At 44.2% G+C, this 22,127-nt stretch overlaps 1 protein-coding gene across 1 annotated transcript; it reads left to right on the plus strand.

The window, feature by feature from the left end:
* Positions 1–239: 239 nt before the first annotated feature.
* On the plus strand, positions 240–21,708 carry LOC120028665 (integrin-linked protein kinase-like). Its single transcript, XM_038973875.1, has 13 exons — positions 240–368; positions 1,625–1,915; positions 13,601–13,766; positions 14,461–14,556; positions 14,659–14,755; positions 14,874–14,957; positions 15,203–15,288; positions 15,467–15,576; positions 15,788–15,915; positions 19,148–19,269; positions 19,411–19,510; positions 19,679–19,809; positions 19,948–21,708. Exons 2-13 carry the CDS (start codon positions 1,827–1,829, stop codon positions 20,095–20,097), a joined length of 1,359 nt encoding a protein of 452 aa, XP_038829803.1. The 5' UTR covers positions 240–368; positions 1,625–1,826; the 3' UTR covers positions 20,098–21,708.
* The last annotated feature ends 419 nt before the right edge of the window (positions 21,709–22,127 follow it).

Raw genomic sequence — 22,127 nt, forward strand, 5'->3', positions numbered from 1 at the left:
ACTCTCGTCTTTCCCCACAGGAGGACCCCCCCCCAGCAGAGCCTTCTTAACGGACATGTTTGTTGTCATGTTGGGTTTGGTGAAATGAATATATAAAGCTAGGCCTTGATTAAAGGTGTCATTAAAACCTGAGGGAAAAACGTGCCCTGGAGGAACGGAGGTGTATCTTCACGCAAGAAAGAATTGCCTGTTTTCCGGTAGAGGGCGCTAGTATGGGGCATTTGGTAGTGGACGAGGCCAAATAGTTTTTCTCTCCCACGTAAAACGAAGACGAGGGTGTGGACACTGGGGACGTAGACAGTCCGCTTCAAACCCTATCTAACTAACTATTTCTCACTCGAATTATCTATGCTGTTTGAATCCATTGGGTAAGTAAAATGAATGTGTATTTTTACATTGATGTATTCACACTTAAATCGTCCTATTTGTCGGGTTTGTTTGCTATCGAAATTGCTAGCTTCAGGCATCTGGTCTGAAGTCAAAGAAGAAGGGGAGGAAAAAGGGACTGTGGCCAAAGAAGCGTCAACTAACGTTAGTAACAAATCGATTGAAACTTCTTCAACGGTCTCCGTCCTTGCGGGCCTTTTATAATGAAACGATGTATAAATTGTTGTTAAACAAAGTTGTTAGGTACATAGGACAGTAACTAGCCACAGTATAGCATTGGACTTTTTCAGCAGCCTATTCTCTTACACGGTTATCCAAAACTTTTAAACTACTGCTAACGTTACTAGCTATCAAGCTATCTGGAAAGCCGGGTAGGAGTAGCGGGCCAGCTAGCTTAGTGGCTAGCTATGACAAGTTCATGTTGGTCTGTCTTTAGCTAGTAATTCCTGATTGTAGCTGTATTTTCAGTGTCCACTGGTTCACACAATAATACACTTTGCTTGAACACTGTAACTTACAAATCAAATCAAAACATTTGGATTCATCCCAAATAAGTCGCATCACTAACTAGGCTAGCTAGTTATATGGCTATAGCCAACTAGTAATTGCATTTTGGGCAAGAACCATGTTAGAATATTTGCTCTAATTTACTCTGTCAGGTAAATTAGCTAGCTTTATGGTATTAGCTAACGTTAGTCAAATGGCATTTGGAATGTTCCCTAACAGCCACTGCTCATGCCATGCCATGGGTCGCATGGTTTATTTATCTGTATGCATGTAAGCTAATATCCAGGATACGTGTTTAGTATTAATATGTAACCATGGCTTGGCTTTACCAATACATTAATCTATGAAGTTAGAATCGGTCTTCACTAAAACCAAAATGATAAATTGTACGTAGCCTAGCTATGTAACCCACAGTACACCACAAGGCATATGCATTGACTTTTTCTTTTCTTTTACCGTTTGTATTCTTCTAGTCCTGAGAAGCCTTCAGGAAATTGTTCAAACAGGGTTTCAAAATGTAGTGGGTTACAGCAGAGCTTGTCATCTGTCCCAGAACAGATGGTTTGAGTCACAACCAGGTGTTGGGTCAATCACATCTATTAGTCTATGCATTGGCTGGAAGTTGGAACAGTGTTCCCTATCATGTTTAGAATGTATTTAAAAGCAGTGAGGAATCCTTGGCTGTAGTTATATCTGGTGATTATCATCATCCTCATGTTTGTCTTTTCAGATGTGTGCCACTGGATCGCTGTAGTGTAGCTGTACGTCTCCCGTCTTGTCCCTGACTGTAGCTGTTCTCTCCTTTGAGGGACGAATGCACTCCAGGCCACCCCTGAATTCCTTTGGCTGCCTCCCTTCTGTATTCCAGTTCTCCCACTCCAGTCCCATCACCGCCTCTGTGTAAGTTAACAGAAGAAGCAGAGTGAGCCATCATGGATGATATTTTTACCCAGTGCCGGGAAGGCAACGCAGTAGCTGTTCGCCTGTGGTTGGACAACACAGAGAATGACCTCAATCAGGGGTAAGTCTAACTTATCAGTACTTTTTAAAATACATTTTTATTGTGCTCAGAGCGTCTCAAAAACAACAACTGTTTCAGATGTTGAATTGCATGTACAAGGATGTTATGTTACCTGCTATCAAGTCTCAGTATCAAGTCTCAGAATCATGCATGTATATAGGCATCACAGCAACTTGTGACCAGCTATCAGGAAGCCACATCTCTATTGGACTCACCCTTAGATGTCAAAATAGGTTGTCACACCCAAATGTTTGACTGGGTGTGACAACAGTCCAGCAGTCCAATGTTGGACTGCTTTTGCTATTCCATAGCAAAATACACAAATGACACAGTTGCTTGGAGTCATTCGAGGGATTCAGATTTAGGCAATTAATACTTTTATGTCTGTTCTTTGCCAATCCCCTGTGATGTTATGAGCCTTGAGTTGTGTGCCGATAATTAGTTCCACACAGCTGAAACGGGAAAGCTTCCAGAAATCTACAGAGACCCACCACATCATCCCATGTACAACGAGAGGACATGGATCTGTTTTGGTTTACTAGTACATAAAAAGTTGATGGCAAATATTGCTGTGTAATTAATTGCACAGTCATTGTCTTTCTTTTGATGTTGTCGTCGAGGACTGTGAGGGTTGTTTGTTGCTGGGCTCCCAGCCAGCCCGACTCCCCAACTGTGTGAACTTGACCTGAGATTTGAACCCACTGCTTTCCGGACACGTGACTTGGCCTGGAATGTGAACTTTAATTGAAGCTAAAGGATGGCAGATGTCTTGGATATGTTTTCACATGACCACTGCCCTGAAATCTGTTTGTTGACTTCCAATTTGTATTAGGTTACTGGGCAAAGACCGAGCGAAGATGCTACAACTACAAAAATAATTGGTGCTTCCTGCCTTAGCTCTTTTTATGTGGCTGTTTTCATTTGACTCTATTATAGACTGCTAAGCTATAGCCTAGCTCTAATGGTTGCATTTGGAGGTCCATTAGAAAGCAGGCTTCATCATGCATCCTGGCCTCTTCTACTGTAAATATCCTCGGGTGACTCAGTAAAGGGAAACTCGGCAGGGCTTGTCACCACTGGTGGGACTCAGACATTTCTGGAGGAGGGTGACATGAGTTCTATATTCATGCCTGGTATCTCTGCATCCAGATAGAACCATAGAGACATAATTGTTGCCCGCAGGGCATTCTGTCTGAAGCTGTTCATCTCATGCAGAGGCTTGATTGTTGTTGAGTACCTTGCTTAGACGTTACAGAGCGATATGCCGAGATATGTTGACCAGCTTTCATTGTTTTTTTTAGTTGTGTTCATACTGTTGTAAGTAGCCAATGGTATACACATACATGGATTGTATTTGTGTGAGTGTACACGGCCACTCGAATACGTGGCCCTTCTCCATTAGCCGATTGCCTGTTAAGTCCTCCTTATTGGTTAGGGTGATGTATATTTTTCCCTGTGGGGAAAACACATCCATACTGGGCCTTTCAGCCCCTGCAATAACTAGGATTGCATGGGTTTTTATAGCTGACTGTACAAACATCCACATCTTCCCTGTTGAATCCCACCATGTCCTATATATCCCTATTCCACACTTTCTCAGTTACCGCTAGTGAAAGTAAAGGTGATTGTGAGCTCATTTCTGTGTCAGTGTGGGTGCACAAATCTAAATGCAAGACACAGGGTAGTGGAATGCTAAATGTCCTTACAAGGAATAACACGCAAGCCTCTGGGGAACGGTCTACAACCCTCCAAAAATGAGCATGAGAAAAGGGGAGGAGTGTAAGCCAATGAATTGTTGTGGGCTGGACATAGGAAACAAATGTGTGTGACAGGCAGAGAGAGAATTCTCCTGTGTGTCTGTGTGGGGCAGCTTTAAGACAGGCAGAGAGAGAATTATCCTGTGTGTCTGTGTGGGGCAGCTTTAAGACAGGCAGAGAGAGAATTCTCCTGTGTGTCTGTGTGGGGCAGCTTTAAGACAGGCAGAGAGAGAATTCTCCTGTGTGTCTGTGTGGGGCAGCTTTAAGACAGGCAGAGAGAGAATTCTCCTGTGTGTCTGTGTGGGGCAGCTTTAAGACGGGCAGAGAGAGAATTCTCCTTTCACTAGTTGGTCTTTTGACCACACCCGGCACTGACAACACCTTGTTAGTCTGGGGAGGACAAGGGGACACACATCACGGTCAGGATAGAGCCATACTGACATGACCCCTACTAATACTCTGTGTAACGGAGATGACGGTGTGGATGGTTTAGTTAGTAACTACCTCTGGTGAGGATGGTGAGAGTGGCAGGGGCCACGTTGACAGAGACGGGGGTCCAAACCTGCTTCCTTGTGCTGTTCATTGCAGCTACCAAAGCGTCATTGTGTCCACACCTAGGAGACGAGAACGTTCTACTGTTAACAGTATCCTCAAGGTAAACTGCATGGGAGGAGCCATGTATGCAGTGAAGCAAAACACAGTCCCACACAGAGCACTGCTAGATGTTTTACTGCACTGTTTCTTCAAGTCCAGTTGCAAAAACCATCAAGCGCTATGATGAAACTGGCTCTCATGAGGACCGCCACAGGAATGGAAGACCCAGAGTTACCTCTGCTGCAGAGGATACGTTCATTAGAGTTACCAGCCTCAAATGGCAGCCCAAATAAATGCTTCACTGAGTTCAAGTAACAGACACATCTCAACATCAACTGTTCAGAGGAGACTGCGTGAATCAAGCCTTCATGGTCGAATTGCTGCAGAGAAACCACTACTAAAGGACACCAATAAGAAGAAGAGACTTGCCTGGGCCAAGAAACACAAGCAATGGACATTAGACCGGTGGAAATCTGTCCTTTGTTCTGGAATCCAAATTGGAGATTTTTGGTGAACCGATCTCTGTATGTGTGGAGGTGTTATGGTGTGGGGGTGCTTTGCTGGTGACACTCAGTGATTTGTTTAGAATTCAAGGCACACTTGATTCCATGTGTTATTTTATGACTTTTGACCTGTACTGTATATACCTACATGCATGCATACATACTGAACAAAAATATAAACTCAACATGTAAAGTGTTGGTCTCATGAGCTAAAGACATCCCATAAATGTCCCATATGCAAAAAAAGTTGTTTACATCCCTGTTAGTGAGCATTTCTCCTTTGTCAAGATAATCCATCCACTTGACAGGTGTGGCTTATCAAGAAGCTGATCCAACAGCATGATCATTATACAGATGCACCTTGGGCTGGGGACAATAAAAGGCCATTCTAAAATGTGCAGTTTTGTCACACATCACAATGCCACAGATGTCTCAAGTTCAGCCATTTAGTTTCTAACTTGTTTCTGACTGAAAAGTTCTGTTAATGAAATCCCTCATTTGTTTCTGAATAACATTTGCTATTCCCTCAAGCCTTGCTCTCTTTATGTGAAACATGTAAGCATCGCATGCATCTGACCAATAAGGCCTGAACTAACCAATAAGGCCTGAACTAAACTAGCCTAACATAATCACATCAATACATTGGTTTTAAACTGTGACCACAGTAACACGTGACGTGAAAAATACATTCGAAGCGGGCAAATGTTTACTGGTTGCTCAGGACGGAAAGGGGAAGTCAGATCTGTGGAAAACATATGACTTAGTCGTGGAAATTACTGGAGATCAAGAAAGGGAGGATATAGGATCAAGCGTTTTGTGAGTATTATGTGTGCCAAACAGTTGCTGTTAGATTAAAATATAACTTTCTGACCATCTCCCTCTGACTGTTCCCGCACACTGACCAACAGTGTAACCAACCAGTAAATAAGTGTACCAGAGTCTGTTTTAACAATAAATAGATATATGGCCTTGATTACAGCATACTAAAAACAGTTGCATGCATTTGTGAATTGTGGTTTATTGTTTAGGCTAATTATTCAAAGCTCCCTTTGTTATTTCATTTTAGAACTAAAATGCTTGATTGCATTTCAATGCATGGATGTCTCTGTATGCTGTGTGAAGGCAGGAATGATTGATACAGTAGTCTGTCTATATATTGAAGTATAGTCTTTAGACTAAACAGGAAGAGCTCTTAGGCCTACAGCTCGATGGTGGTTATACAAGGATACTATACCAAGCCTACTAATGATAATGACATTACTTCATATTATAATGATCAAAGTTGTAATAACAATAAGGAGATCAAGAAAAATGGGGGCATAGGAGCGAGAGTTGCATGCAAATGTGGGACAAACAGGTGCTGTTAGATTACAATATCTTTCTGCCTGTTTGGTACAGTTCAAACAACACTAAATACATCCCTGTCTGTACTGATGAGAGAGAAAAAGTAAAGTCTTAACAGCATAGACCAAGACTAAAAACAGCCAAGTCTGTGAAATTGCTTTATCCAACATTTTGCCGTTGCATGAGGCTTGGTGCTCTGGGAATCAGTAGGCTATTAAACAAACACTCAAACAGGCAACAGAAGCAAGGTCTGTCTTATTTCTGTAGATATACTGTACCAGTCAAAAGTTTGGACACCTACTCATTCAAGGGTTTTTCTTTATCTTTACAATTTTCCACATTGTAAAATAATAGTGAAGAACACATGGATTCATGTAGTAACCAAAAAAGTGTTAAACAAATCAAAATATATTTTATATTTGAGATTCTTCAAAGTAGTCACCCTTTGCCTTGATGACAGCTTTGCACACGCTTGGCATTCTCTCAACCAGCTTCATGAGGTAGTCACCGAAATGCATTAATACAATTTTTTTGTTGTTGATATAACTAGGCAAGTAATTTTAAGAACAAATTCTTATTTACAATGACGGCCTACCCTGGCCAAACCCGGACAACGCTGGGCCAATTGTGCGCCGCCCTATGGGACTCCCAATCACAGCCGGATGTGATACAGCCTGTATATGAACCAAGGATTGTAGTGACGCCTCTTGCACTGAGATGTACTGCCATAGACCGCTGAACCACTCGGGAGTTATGATCGCTGATCGGAGTCTACAGAATGCATTATCAAAAGAGATTTGAATAGGTATTTTAGTACTAAATCAATGACATAGTAGACCTAATTTAAAAAGTCAGCCAATTGAGAACCAGGGACTGTAGTGATGCCTCTAATGCTGAGATGCAGTGCCATAGACAGCTGCGCCACTCGGGAGCCCAATTAACAAGGTGTGCCTTGTTAATTTGTGGATTTTCTTTCCTTAATGTGTTTGAGCCAATCAGTTGTATTGTGACAAGGTAGGGGTGGTATACAGAAGATAGCCCTATTTGGTAAAAGACCAAGTCCATATTATAGTAAGAACAGCTCAAATAAGCAAAGATAAATGACAGTCCATCATTACTTTAAGACATGGAGGGCAGTCTGTAGAAAAGATAATGAACCATATCTCTCTCTTTGAGAACTAACAATCATCCAAATTAAAGCTAGACAATCAGTATTGATTTTATGTTGATTCTGTTATGTTTGGGCAAAATAACACAGCATTAGCCATAGCAAAATACATGGAATTGCAGGAATAGGGCAAAATATTCTCTCAGCTCCATGGAGAAATGTGTGGAATTACAGGAAATTGTCTTAAAAATGCAAAGATTTCTCTACTCTGCGAAGATGGGGAGGGCCTCTAAAATGTTCTCTTAAATTCTGCCTGGCTGACCATGCCCCCTGCAATGCCCACCACCAAAGCCCCATTTTTAATCCAGGAAAAACCCTCCAATTGGCGACAACTTGTCATGCAAATATTCAAAAATACGCAAAAAGAAATATATGCACATTTTCCCACCAGTGGTGTGCTTCCACCAAACGGACTTGTTGTTGATAAAAATCAGTGTGTGATGATGTAGTGCACACACTGTACCTTTTCTCTTAAGTTCTCATGTTCGATGTGTTTCCATCGCATTTTCAACTCCACTGATAGTATTGTCACAAACTGTTGCGTTAAATAGCATATGTGCCTACTCTGGTCTTGGCATGCAGATACAGTGCGGGAAGGCTATATTACATGATGAGATTGTTATGGATAAGAGTGAGAATATTTTTTTGTCAATCATCGACCATAATAATATTGTAAAGGAGCATCAAGCTCATCACCGTTCACTTTCACCACCCTGTGAAGTTCATCACCGTTCACTTTCACCACCCTGTGAAGTTCATCACCGTTCACTTTCACCACCCTGTGAAGTTCATCACCGTTCACTTTCACCACCCTGTGAAGTTCATCACCGTTCACTTTCACCACCCTGTGAAGTTCATCACCGTTCACTTTCACCACCCTGTGAAGTTCATCACCGTTCACTTTCACCACCCTGTGAAGTTCATCACCGTTCACTTTCACCACCCTGTGAAGTTCATCACCGTTCACTTTCACCACCCTGTGAAGTTCATCACCGTTCACTTTCACCACCCTGTGAAGTTCATCACCGTTCACTTTCACCACCCTGTGAAGTTCATCACCGTTCACTTTCACCACCCTGTGAAGTTCATCACCGTTCACTTTCACCACCCTGTGAAGTTCATCACCGTTCACTTTCACCACCCTGTGAAGTTCATCACCGTTCACTTTCACCACCCTGTGAAGTTCATCACCGTTCACTTTCACCACCCTGTGAAGTTCATCACCGTTCACTTTCACCCCCCTGTGAAGTTCATCACCGTTCACTTTCACCCCCCTGTGAAGTTCATCACCGTTCACTTTCACCCCCCTGTGAAGTTCATCACCGTTCACTTTCACCCCCCTGTGAAGTTCATCACCGTTCACTTTCACCCCCCTGTGAAGTTCATCATAACTTATTTCATCTGTAGCCTAATAAACTGCATGTTGTCCAGAGTCGTAGTGGGAGGACCACACGACATATCATCGCGTGACTCCAAGTTTACTTTGATATGATGGTTATTATATAAATTTTTCCACATAAAGGCGTCTCTACTGCCGTTTCTCGGATAATTAATATTAGACACAATGATCCCACCCTGTCAAACAAATTATTGGGCGCCATTTAATTTTTTTTTTACCGATACTTTCTGTTTCCATCACAGCTTTCATGATTTTTCTTTAATACGGGGTGACTTTACCCTAGATGGAAACGTGTGTGTCTTCAGTTTTTGCAGAAGGAATGCACAGAGGCAGTGGCAGAGCCATAACACCTTCCTCTCATGCATTCTTCTGTTTCCTGTACTCCTCTCCCAGTGGTATTAGATAGTGCCACTCATTTCCCCTCAACATTTCCTCATGATGGACCAGCTAATTACAAACGTATGCTAATGAATGACGTATTTTTTTGAAGTGCAGTCCGGTTGGGTAGCATTAGGCTATGTCTTGAAGTCTAATCTTCCATTTAGGCCTAATCTACAGTCGTTCTTTTATGTCTTACACCTATCTCCGAGTTTTTATTCCTGCGCTGAAGATCAAAACTCTTAAAGATAATATTGGCTGCGTTTACACAGGCCAATTTATTGGCAAAAAAAAGCTGATCAATTGGTCAAAAGATAAGAATTGGGCTGCCTGTGTAAACGCAGGTGGTTCAGACAGTGTATTTGGTCCACTTAGCATAAAAAATAGCTGACAGCAGACCATTACAAAAATGACTCCCTGGCTCTGCCCAACCCCCACTCTTCATAATGTTGTGTGTGTGGACTGTTCTGCCAGTCTGCTGGGTGGTAAAGGAGTGTCAACCATGGCTGTAGGCCTACTATCTGTAGCTATAATAAAAGCACATTCAAGAATAAATCATCTTCAACATGAATTATAGTTTCACTTCTGTAGAGTTCTGCTGTGGGTGAAACCTATCATTAGGCCTAAAGTCAGTGCTGTGACATACCATGGTAATGAGTTGGAGGCTCCTTGTTTGGTGAAGAGGGAGGGTGGATTGTGTACGTTCACAGAATGCTGTTTATATTTAATTCCCTGGGGGAAGGGTGGTAGTGTAGTTAACCCATATAGCCCAGCACCTGACTGGGCAGAGCAGACAGTAGTCTGGGAGGGTCACTAACATAACGTTATGTCTGTGTTGAAGGGGCTGGCCCTGGACTAGGGTATGAACTGTACAGCCAGCTGTACCCTTTGGGCATTCCCAGCTCCCACTGGAGCCAGCTGCAACTAATCCTACTGTAGGCTACAGTCACACTAAACAAGTATGAGATTTCTCAAATCACGGTCAAGCCTCTTTAATTGGTAGCTTGACTCTCATTTCTGCGGATGGCTTGTTACTTGTGATTTTTTTTTTTTTTTACAGTATTCAAATAGACTAGTGTGAAAGGATTGAGTAGATCCATGTCAGGCCATTGATGTTTGTCATATGATCTCACTGTGAGCTCAGCGTAGAGACAGACAGTGTAGACGGGGTTCTTCCGTCTGCCGATCTGAGCCCTGTTGGCAGGTGGAACTGCCTGAAGTAACCCCACCCGAGGGGGGGGGGGGGCAGCCAGGACGGCAGGAGAAAGCCCTTCTGAAGCCCCCTGGGCAACCCTGCTGGAAAAGGTCAGCGACACCCTCCCCTACTCCTGGCTCCACTGACTGACTCATTGGCCTGGGTTAGAGCCCTGCACAGGCATTCATTTTAAGCCTGAGCCCTACCTATGCCCACAATATTCAGGCTCTACACTACTCAGGCCTGATTGCTTCTGCCAAATTTAAGGCCCTGCCCGAAATCAGAAATATATTCCTGTTAGTAAATCCATTCGCTGCCCCTTTCTGTCACTCCCTGCCAGCCGTACTAATGAGGAAACACCGTCCAACTCTCAACGGCGTCAGTGTGCATGCGCACGGCCTGCCACAGGAGTCGCTAGAGCGCGATGAGACAAGGACATCCCGGGGCGGCCAGACCCTCCCCTAACCAGTACGACGCTGGACCAATTGTGCGCTGCCTCTTGGGTCTCCCGGTCGCAGCCGGCTGTAGTGACTCCTCTAGCACTGCGGTGCAGTGCCTTAGATCGCTGCGCCACTCAGGAGGCCCCACCCACACATTGTTTAGTGGGTATTGCGTATACTCACTTCTTAGTCCCCACGATGGGTATCTAAGTAGTGGACGTACACTACTTTGCTAAACTAGTATTTCTTCACACTTTAGGCGCAGCAATGTGCACATGGCGGTAGGTCTACGTGTGAATGTTCCGAAATGCACTTGGTGGGGAAACACTTCTAAAATGTGCACCGCAGTTTCATGGACAGAGATGGAAATATCTGTTAGAAATGTTGAGAGGAGAGATCTAAAGATGCAACAATTTATCATGGGTTGCTAATATGACTAGGAATGCTACCTTTGTCTGCAAGACAAAATAAATGGAAAGAACCAATTCAACAGGAGAACGCATATGAGGAAGCCTCAAATAATTGCCTTCGTGTTTTTATGGTGGGATTTTGGTTATACGCTACTTTGAAGCAAGGTAAGACATGCCTCATAATATGAAATAAAATGTCCAGGTTAACCAAACAAATGGTCTAGGTGCCTGTGCATTTGATTTTAAATGGTAAATTAAACAAGCTTCCTGCCATCCAGGACATCTATATCAGGAGGTGTGGTAGGAAGGCCCGGAAATTTGTTAGACTCCAACCACCCAAGCCATAGATTATTCTCTCTGCTTCTGCACAGCAAGCGGTACCGGTGCATCAAGTCTGGCACCAACAGGCTCTTTAACAGCTTCTATCCCCAAGCAATACGACTGATAAATAGCTAACAAAATAGCTACACGGACTATCTGAGTAGACCTTGTATCCTCATTGCCCTTTTTATTTCTGTCTCTATGCCCACTCACAGGGCTCTACACACAGACACACTGATACTCCAACACACACAAACACTCACTGACACATAATATGTACATACATTTATACTGACTTGTGTTTTGATCGTGTGTCAAATTGCAATATTTGATTTAAAATAATTGCAATTATATTTTTTGGGGCCTATATCGTGCAGCTGTAGAATGAACTCTGCTGGGATCATTCATTTCAATTACTGTCCTATGTGAGATCGTTGTCTGTTGGAAAGGGCCTCTGTAAGAGCACATTGTGCTCAGAACAGATTTAGCCCAACTATACAACGTCATCCACCCATATTTCCGGATGGTGTGTGTCTGGGGAGGCAGGGTCTCTGTGGGCCTCATTGAGGCTGTTTTCCCTGGAATACAGTCTCCTGTGTGTATGTTGTTGTGGAGGGTTAGGACTCCAGGAAGGGGTCTGCTTTCATCACAATCCCCCCTCAGTTGTAACCCTCAGTTCTCAACCACCAGATATAAACATGAGCACTTCTCTCTCACTGTCTTTCTAGCAAGTGCAGCATGATTTCATTTATACGCAGATGTTCATACACCTTGGCACAAATCACAAGCTCATCAGAGCCCTATGAAATTCTGGAATGAGTGAGGAATGGAAATTTCAACTGTTTCTCTATGAGTTGACTGGGGGAGAGGGAAGGATCTGTGGAGGGGGGCTGAGGTGATGAATGCCAGTGACAGGAGAACGCAGTAGTAGCCAGAGAAATGCAGGATGACATAGCAGCTGGGGAGTTGTGTGTACCCCTGGTGAAGGAAGTCTCCCCGACCCTTATAAGGCCTTCAGAGAAAGATTGGCCTGTTGTTTCAGTCCCCCTTTCCTGACTGCCTCACTACTATACTCTGGCCAGCTCTCCCTCTGACTGTCCCTGTTTCTGTTTAGCTTTCCTTTTCATGCACACATTCTCTGCCTGGGCTGCATTCTGTATGAACAAATGTAGTGAAATGTTCAATTAAACGTTTCTTGTGCTTTTCTGAATGACCAGTTGGAAAATTGGGAAGGGTTGGAGATGCTGAGGTTGGGGACCGCTGTCAGCATGGCCGCTGCCCTTTTTTAATTACATCACTCATTTCTTCAAGCCACACCCACCAAACCGACCGAACGTACGTCAGTCTGTTCAAGAACGTTGAACGTTTTGCAGAAAGGTGTCGTTCAGTACAAAGCGTTACACAACGCACCAAACGTTCAATCGAACTGAACGCACTAACCCAGCTCTCTCTTGCCGCTCTGTCTGGTTGACTGTCGTTGTTACTGTTAGGTTCTCAAGGTCATTGCTGGGATGCTGTAGTAAGGAGGCGTCACTCCTGTCCTGTCACTGAGGCCAGTCAGGCCACTGTCCTAACATGTGTTTCTGTCACTGTGACTAAGACAGAGTGGGATGGGTTGCCACTGCCAGCAGCACATCTCCTCTGTCGCTGTGACTGACTGCAGGGCAGGCTGAGTTCACATTTAGTTCCTGTTTACTGGCTGGATGTTGACCGAATTTCACTATCAGTCAGGATCAGCTGTTTTTGCCCACTAGTTCGCTGCACTCCATTCCCCTGTCTACTTCCTAATTCCACTCTGCTGTTTTCAATAGATATAAACACTTTGAAGGCTTACTTAAAGGCATTTTAATGTTTTCTATATGCCATTAGGCATCGACACATAGCCATTAGGCCTAGCAGGCACAGGGAGTTTTTGCCTACCTCACATTTACTAACAGGCCTATGCTGTAAGTAGCAGTACTGAGGATCCAGATAGGCCTACACCATTACTTAGCAATAAAGAGTCCTGCTAGGCAGTTCCAGTTCTATGCTGCTGTTATATTACAGGGTTGTGTGGTGTCATATTTAGCATAAATACGTTTTCATATCATTTCCCTTTCCTCATTGCTAGTAGTAAGCAGTCTGGTGTGAAAGCAGTATGTTGTGATGTTAATGTGGTGCTGTATTCTGTCCTCAGGGATGACCATGGCTTCAGTCCTCTCCACTGGGCCTGCAGGGAAGGCCGCTCCAGCGTGGTGGACATGCTCATCATGAGAGGGGCTCGCATCAACGTCATGAACAGAGGAGATGACACGCCCCTGCACCTGGCCTCCAGCCACGGCCACAGAGACATCGTGGGCAAGGTGGGGCTGAGTGGACACACACTGCACACACACACTACTTACACACACCTACACACTGCACACATAGAAACAAAAACTTGAGGTCAATTAAGGTCTCTTAGGTTGATATAGCTTCCCCTATAAAAGACCAGGAAGGAACTTATGAAACCAGAGTTGATGGCTGCTCAACACCCAAACTCACTGCATGGTTAAGACTCGTCTACTCTTGTTGCAGTGCTGACATCAGTCATTTCACAGGGAGAGACACTGGCACCTTTTCCCAAATAGTGTTGGGTGGATATTGTTTTTAAACTGTACCCAGTTGCAACATCGCATCTTCAACTCAAGCCTAAGCAAGTCAAAATGAAACACTTTGACACACACACACACACACTGTGATTTGCCTTAAGTAATCAAGTCAGTTATTTTCTTTAAAATAATTGTATCTTTCTTTCTGGTCCTTCTAGTAACTCAAATCTTATGTCATTCAATGCAGTAGTGTTAGTCTGCTATGACAGGTTTCTGGTTTCGTAGTGCAGCAGACCACAGTTATGATCTGGTTTAATATTAGACATGTCACAATACCTCTGGAATGTATGAGCAGACAGGAGAAATCCTTTTCCAGGCCTGGTGGATTACTAGCGTCACTGTATATAAACCAAACAGGATCTGGACAGCCTTGTGTTGTGTCTAATCTTGTGGTTCGGTCTCCTAGCTGATCCAGTGCAAAGCAGACGTCAACACTGCCAACGAGCACGGCAACACACCGCTGCATTACGCCTGCTTCTGGGGTCAGGACCCAGTGGCTGAGGTCAGTATGCCCCCTGGTGGCCTACTCTGGGTACTGTCTCTATTTCTATGTGAACAACAGTTTATGTACCACTGGACTTACATGAATGTCTGTCTTCCTCAGGACCTGGTGACTAACGGAGCTCAGGTGAACATCTGTAATAAGTATGGAGAAACTCCTCTGGACAAAGCCAAACCTCACCTGCGTGAAGCCCTCCAAGGTATTCAACATCCCATTACACTGCATCATCCATTGTTGGCAAGAAAGCTGCAATTTATTATCTGTGTGTTAGCCCTGTTACCTAATCAATGTGTGCTTTCTATTTGCCTCCCTCTCAGAGAAAGCAGAGAAGTTGGGCCAGAGTTTGACTAAGGTCCCCTTCAAGGACACGTTCTGGAAAGGCACCACCAGAACTCGTCCCCGTAAGTCCCACAGCCACAAAGCCATTTACTAGCTGCCTGCTTTTCATTACTACACTCTGAGAAAACAAGAAGTGAATATCAGGCACAGTTTGTAGGAATGAACATCCAGTAAATGTTCCACTGAGGTCCCCAATGTGCCTGATGACATTTCCTGCTAAATTGTGCAGAAATAGTAGGGCTTTTTGCCAGACCTCAGGCTTTAGCTATGCTCTTCAACTCTGTCCTCTGTGCGTCAATGCCTACAGGTAACGGCACGTTGAACAAAGCAGCGGGCATTGACTTCAAACAGCTCTCCCTCCTGGCTAAGATCAATGAGAACCAGTCTGGAGAGGTATGGAGCTGTTGTATCTACATGACTGCTGTTTCATCTGTTACTTTTGTCTGCAACTCATGTTACAAAGTGATTCATCTCTGAAACACTGACACACATCAGCATATGTTTTGCATCAAGTTATACTGTATATTGTGGAGGTTATGCTGGAACTTTGTCTCAATATTTTTTTCTTTAGTTGTGGCACGGACGCTGGCAGGGGAATGAGGTTGTGGTGAAAGTGTTGAAGGTTCGCGACTGGTCCACCAGAAAGAGCAGAGACTTCAATGAGGAGTATCCCAAACTCAGGTAATAACTTTTTACCTGCTTATTGTTCATTGTAGGTGTATTTTCTCCTGTTCTGTGGATATAATGTCTGTCTTCCTCTTACACATTTTTATTTATTGACCTGTTGATCTGTATGGAAGTTATTTTGGTTTGGATTGTCCCGCATATGTCGCATCCTATATGTATATTTGTCTCTCTTTCCCCGTGTCCCTCTTCCTCGGGCCCATCCCAGGATATTCTCCCACCCCAATGTGCTGCCCATGTTGGGAGCGTGTCAGTCTCCTCCTGCCCCTCACCCCATCATCATCACACACTGGATGCCGTATGGCTCCCTCTATAACGTGCTTCACCAGGGCACTGGTGAGTACCACACTAACCTGCATTGTACTAAAGACTTACAATGTGGGACAGTACGTTAAGGTCATGGAAAGACGAGAAGGGTGCCGGAGGGGATGGCTGACGTTTTATATGCCAATTGTGCTATTTTGTTTGTTTCTTTGCTTTGTTTGTATCTTATTTTTTTTACTTCATTTGTACATAATGTTGCTGCTACCGTGTTTTATGACTGAAAATAACTTCTGGACATCAGAACAGCAACTACTCGAACTGGAAGATTTTTTCTTTAACGAGTCCGACACGAAGGATATACTGCTTTCTTGGGAACAGGCCCAAATCCCTGTCATTTACGTGAAGAAAAGATGGAGAAAAATGGGCGGAGGTTGGGCTGCCTTCTGAGAATTCGTAGGCGAGTGAGTAAACCCCCGCTGCCATCTGTTCTATTGGCCAACGTGCAATCATTGGAAAATAAAATTGATGACCTATGGTCAAGATTATCCTACCAACAGGACATTTAAAACTGTAATATCTTATGTTTGAACGACAACACGGATATATAGAGTTGGCGGGATTTTCCATGCACCGGCAGGACAGAGACGCTATGTCTAGTAAGACGAGGGGTGGGGGTGTGTATTTGTCAATAACAGCTGGTGCGCAATGTCTAGTATTAAACATGTCTCGAGGTTTTGCTCGCCTGAGGTAGAGTACCTTATGATAAGCTGTAGACCACACTATCTACCAAGAGAGTTCTCATCTATATTATTCATAGCCGTCTATTTACCACCACAAACCGATGCTGGAACTAAGACCGCTCTCAACCGTCTCTATAAGAACATAAGCAAAGAAGAACTTTGCTTCTGTAAGTCGCTCTGGATAAGAGCGTCTGCTAAATGACTAAAATGTATTAAAAAAAATGTAAATGTAAGAAAATGTTCACCCAGAAGCAGCGCTTCTAGTGGCCGGGGACTTTAATGCAGGCAAACTTAAATCCATTTAACCTAATTTCTACCACATGTGCAACCAGATGGAAAAAAAACTCTAGACCACCTTTACTCTACACACAGAGATGCATACAATGCTCTCCCCCGCCCTCCATTTGGCAAATGGTCAGATGACGTGGATGCTACGCTACAGGACTGTTTTGCTAGCACAGGCTGGAATATGTTCGGGGAATCATCCAATGCCATTGAGGAGTATACTACCTCAGTCATCGGCTTCATCAATAAATGCATCGACGACGTCATCCCCACAGTGACCGTACGTACATATCCCAATCAGAAGCCATGGATTACAGGCAACATCTGCACCGAGCTAAAGGCTAGAGCTGCAGCTTACAAGGAGCGAGAGACTAATCCGGACGCGTATAAGAAATCCCGCTATGCCCTCTGACGAACCATCAAACAAGCAAAGTGTCAATACAGGATTAAGATTGAATTCTACTACACCGGCTCTGACGCTCGTCGGATGTGGCAGGGCTTGAAAACTATTATGCGCTACAAAGGGAAACCCAGACGCAAGTTGCCCAGTGACAGGAGCCTACCAGACGAGCTAAATGTTTTTTTTATGCTCGCTTTGAGGCAAAAAGCATGCATGAGAGCACCAGCTGTTCTGGACGACTGTGTGATAACGTTATCAGTAGCTGATGTGAGCAAGACCTTTAAACAGGTCAACATTCACAAAGCCGCGGGGCCAGATTTATTACCAGAACGTGTACTCAAAGCATGCGCGGACCAACTGGCGCGGACCAAAGCTTCTACTCCCTAGCCATAAGACTGCTGAACAAATCATCAAATGGCCACCAGCCTATTTACATTGACATCCCACCCCACCATTTGTTTTTAGACTGCTGCTACTCACTGTTTATCTATGCATAGTCACTTTACCCCTACCTACATGTACAAATTACCTCAACTAACCTGTACCCCCACACATTGACTCGGTACCGGTACCCCCTGTATATAGCCTCCACACTGACTCGGTACCGGTGCCCCCTGTATATAGCCTCCACACTGACTCGGTACCGGTGCCCCCTTTATATAGCCTCCACACTGACTCGGTACCGGTGCCCCCTGTATATAGCCTCCACACTGACTCGGTACCGGTGCCCCCTTTATATAGCCTCCACACTGACTCGGTACCGGTGCCCCCTGTCTATAGCCTCCACACTGACTCGGTACCGGTGCCCCCTGTCTATAGCCTCCACACTGACTCGGTACCGGTGCCCCCTGTCTATAGCCTCCACACTGACTCGGTACCGGTGCCCCCTGTCTATAGCCTCCACACTGACTCGGTACCGGTGCCCCCTGTCTATAGCCTCCACACTGACTCGGTACCGGTACCCCCTGTATATAGCCTCCACACTGACTCGGTACCGGTAACCCCTGTATATAGCCTCCACACTGACTCGGTACCGGTGCCCCCTGTATATAGCCTCCACACTGACTCGGTACCCCCTGTCTATAGCCTCCACACTGACTCGGTACCGGTGCCCCCTGTCTATAGCCTCCACACTGACTCGGTACCGGTGCCCCCTGTCTATAGCCTCCACACTGACTCGGTACCGGTGCCCCCTGTATATAGCCTCCACACTGACTCGGTACCGGTAACCCCTGTATATAGCCTCCACACTGACTCGGTACCGGTGCCCCCTGTATATAGCCTCCACACTGACTCGGTGCCCCCTGTATATAGCCTCCACACTGACTCGGTACCGGTGCCCCCTGTCTATAGCCTCCACACTGACTCGGTACCGGTGCCCCCTGTCTATAGCCTCCACACTGACTCGGTACCAGTACCCCCTGTATATAGCCTCCACACTGACTCGGTGCCCCCTGTCTATAGCCTCCACACTGACTCGGTACCGGTGCCCCCTGTCTATAGCCTCCACACTGACTCGGTACCAGTACCCCCTGTATATAGCCTCGTTATTGTGTTAATATTATTATTATTTTTTTTACTTTAGTTTATTTGCTAAATGTTTTCTGAACTCTTTCTTGAACTGCACTGTTGGTTAAAGGGCTTGTAAGTAAGCATTTCACGGTAAGGTCTACATGTTATATTCAGCATATCTGACAAATTAAGTTTGTTTTGATTTTGATTCATCGAATATGACTGGACGTCTGTTTTAAAGTTCATGCTTAAGAATTGGAGAAGATCTAGCTAGTCATATTACTGTACTAGTTACTAGAGAAGGAGTACAATGTTACAGCTGTTGCTAATGTGTGAAAATGACTGCCATGGATCTGTTGTCTGTCAGACTTTGTGGTTGACCAGACACAGGCGGTGAAGTTTGCTTTGGACATTGCCTGTGGGATGGCCTTCCTGCACACGCTCGAGCCCATGATCTCTCGACACTCTCTCAACAGCAAGAGCGTCATGGTGAGAGGACTCACTTTAACACTACATATTCACTACAGTGATGTAGTTGTCATGTGTTTCACTCATGCTTCTTATGCCTTGGTGGATGACTGACTTTGTGTTTGAAACCCACTGTTATAATGACCTGATATTCCTTGACAGATTGACGAGGACATGACAGCCAGGATCAGCATGTCAGACGTCAAGTTCTCCTTCCAGTGTCCAGGCAGGATGTACTCCCCAGCATGGGTAGCCCCTGAAGGTACATCACACACACAGCCATTTTCTCTCTGTTGCTTACCGCTTTTCACCTTTTTGAGAATGTAAATATTTGATTTCTCTAACTATAATGTATGGAACTCCTATAGCTATGAACCTATGTGCTATGTGTGTGATTCTCTGCCTCTCTCTCTGTCCTGTGCCCATGCAGCCCTGCAGAAGAAGCCTGAGGAGATCAACCGGCGGTCAGCAGACATGTGGAGCTTCGCTGTGTTGCTATGGGAGCTGGTGACCAGGGAGGTGCCCTTCGCTGACCTCTCCAACATGGAGATAGGCATGAAGGTGAGACCGCTTGCTTTCAGGGTGCTAGAAGTTATAGGATTCATTACAACATGGGAATCTCAAAACACAAGTCTCAGTGTAGTCTTGTCCTTCCCAGAGTGTCTCTGACATAGTTCCCTCTCTCTGTTCTGCCCTCAGGTGGCCCTGGAAGGCCTACGACCCACCATCCCTCCCGGCATCTCACCCCACATCTGCAAGCTCATGAAGATCTGTATGAACGAAGATCCAGCCAAGAGGCCTAAATTTGACATGATCGTGCCCATCCTGGAGAAAATGCAGGACAAGTGAAAACGGCTTTTTTGCTCTGCCTTGAATTACCCTTCTAAACCCCCAGATATCTTGCCCCAGATATCATCCAGAGATGTGGTGCTTACCAGTATTGCCTTAGACCTACTCTCACTACTTACCGCTGCCCTCAATGCCACTGTAACTTAAGCCTCTGAAAACTAAAATGGCGACCGTCACTTGTTTTATTCTTGATTATGATTGATTTTCTTTTTTTTACTTATCAAGATGAGTTATCAGTACTTTCATCTACGTCACTGTCTCATCGTGTCCATGCAGGAGCTAAGAATTGACTGTTCCGACTTGTGCTCTAATCATGTGGACTGAGTACAAGCCTCTATGACAGAATAACCTGTGGAAGTCAGGACGACAATCTGTCTGTTGCACTGGTTCCTTTCTTTACCTCTGGAGGGGGTCTCACTATCTAGGGTTCAGACACTGTAAAGTGACCTGTAACCTGTTATTACTGATTAATGAAAGCTCTTACGAAAACATTATGTTGCTATATTAGCCTGAAGCCTGTCTTGTGGAACTGAGTGTGTACTGTATGGCTGGTTTCCTTTGTTTCAAGGGCAAATTGTATGTATGCAAACATGATTATAGGACTGCTCCTGCTTAGACTATTTATCCGACCAAGCATTTCAATGTCCAGTATTCTTCAGGAAGTGCAGGGGAATGAGCAGAACCACTTTTTACACGTGCTTAGGCGTCCGCATACTAGGTTCTTGTTGCTCCTAGCAGAACTCGGCTAGGCGACCATCTGTGCCTCATACACCCTTAAGACATTTGCTTGAAAAACAAGAAAAAAGCGGCGATATTACTATTTCTCCCTCTCAGAAGCCGTACAACAACATATCCGTAACACTTCCTCAAAATATTCTGAATTAATAGAAGATAAATCAAGATATATGTTTAATGTTGACCTTTTTGCAGAGGTCTTAGTCGCTCAATTTTACATCTAAGATGTTTGGTGCAGTATTTCTCAAGTAAAATATTTTTGACTGAAAACATGTCATCTCGTTGAACGACAACAAGTCAGTGAAGAATCCCTACTGTTGACCAATTACCAATGAAAAGATGTAATTTTTAGCTACTAAACTTGCCTCGTCAAAAATGTGTGCCGAACAGCCGGGAAAAAAACAGAATGCTGCCAAACACCAAAATGAACATGCTTATTACATGCTGACATGCTTATTACATTGATAGTTTTTAACGTTTCATCCACTGTATATTCTGCCCTCAGATCATTGGGATTTGTTTTCTTCAACTCCCAGCTTTGTTGAATTCTGTGGCTATGTTTATGCCTGAGGCGTGTGGCTATGTTTATGTCTGAGGAGATTCCCAACATTTCACAGGAGAGTGAAGATGAAGTGGACAATAAGGGGATAACATTAACATTCTGCATTGTTGTAGCCCCATATGAGTTATTTCCTTCTTTATTGACCTATGTAATACTTATTTGTTTTTTAATATGCATTCTTTCTCTGTCCACCAGCTTGCTTATTTGTGCTGAATCACCGGGGTAAAAGCCAAGAACGAGCATGTCTTATACAAAACTATGTAATTTATATATAAGTATATTAAAAACAAACAAATCATTTATATAGTCTGAAAGATCTTGTACTGGTGTGTTTCTCAATCTGGTGAGTGATAGTGGAGGTTCATTCATGCAGCGTGGTGCAGACAAGCAAAGTGTTTATTGCCGAATTACCAGCATTTACTAGTGTTCTGTCCAACATTTTCTCAATTGGCCGACTTTTTATTAGGTCTACTATGTCATTGATTTAGTACAAAAATACCTATTTAAATCTCTTTTGATAATGCATTCTGTAGACTCCGATCAGCGATCATAGCTCCCGAGTGGCGAAGCGGTCTAAGGCACTGCATCTCAGTACAGTCCCTGGTTCGAATCCAGGTTGTTTCACATCCGACCGTGATTAGGAGTCTTATTAGGGCGGCGCAGAGTTTATTAGAGTTTTGTTCTTAAATGACTTGGCTAGTTAAATAAAGGTTACATAAAAATAAACAATAAT

The sequence above is a fragment of the Salvelinus namaycush genome, chromosome 34 (assembly GCF_016432855.1).
Source record: "Salvelinus namaycush isolate Seneca chromosome 34, SaNama_1.0, whole genome shotgun sequence".
In the NCBI taxonomy this organism is placed as follows: Eukaryota; Metazoa; Chordata; class Actinopteri; order Salmoniformes; family Salmonidae; genus Salvelinus; species Salvelinus namaycush.

Excerpts from the sequence above, each read along its gene's own strand:
- LOC120028665 (XM_038973875.1), top strand. The coding sequence starts at position 1,827 with ATGGATGATATTTTTACCCAGTGCCGGGAAGGCAACGCAGTAGCTGTT. Across the intron at positions 14,756-14,873 it reads CCTGCGTGAAGCCCTCCAAG|AGAAAGCAGAGAAGTTGGGC; the intron begins GTATTCAACATC and ends CCTCCCTCTCAG. Across the intron at positions 15,289-15,466 it reads ATGAGAACCAGTCTGGAGAG|TTGTGGCACGGACGCTGGCA; the intron begins GTATGGAGCTGT and ends TTTTTTCTTTAG.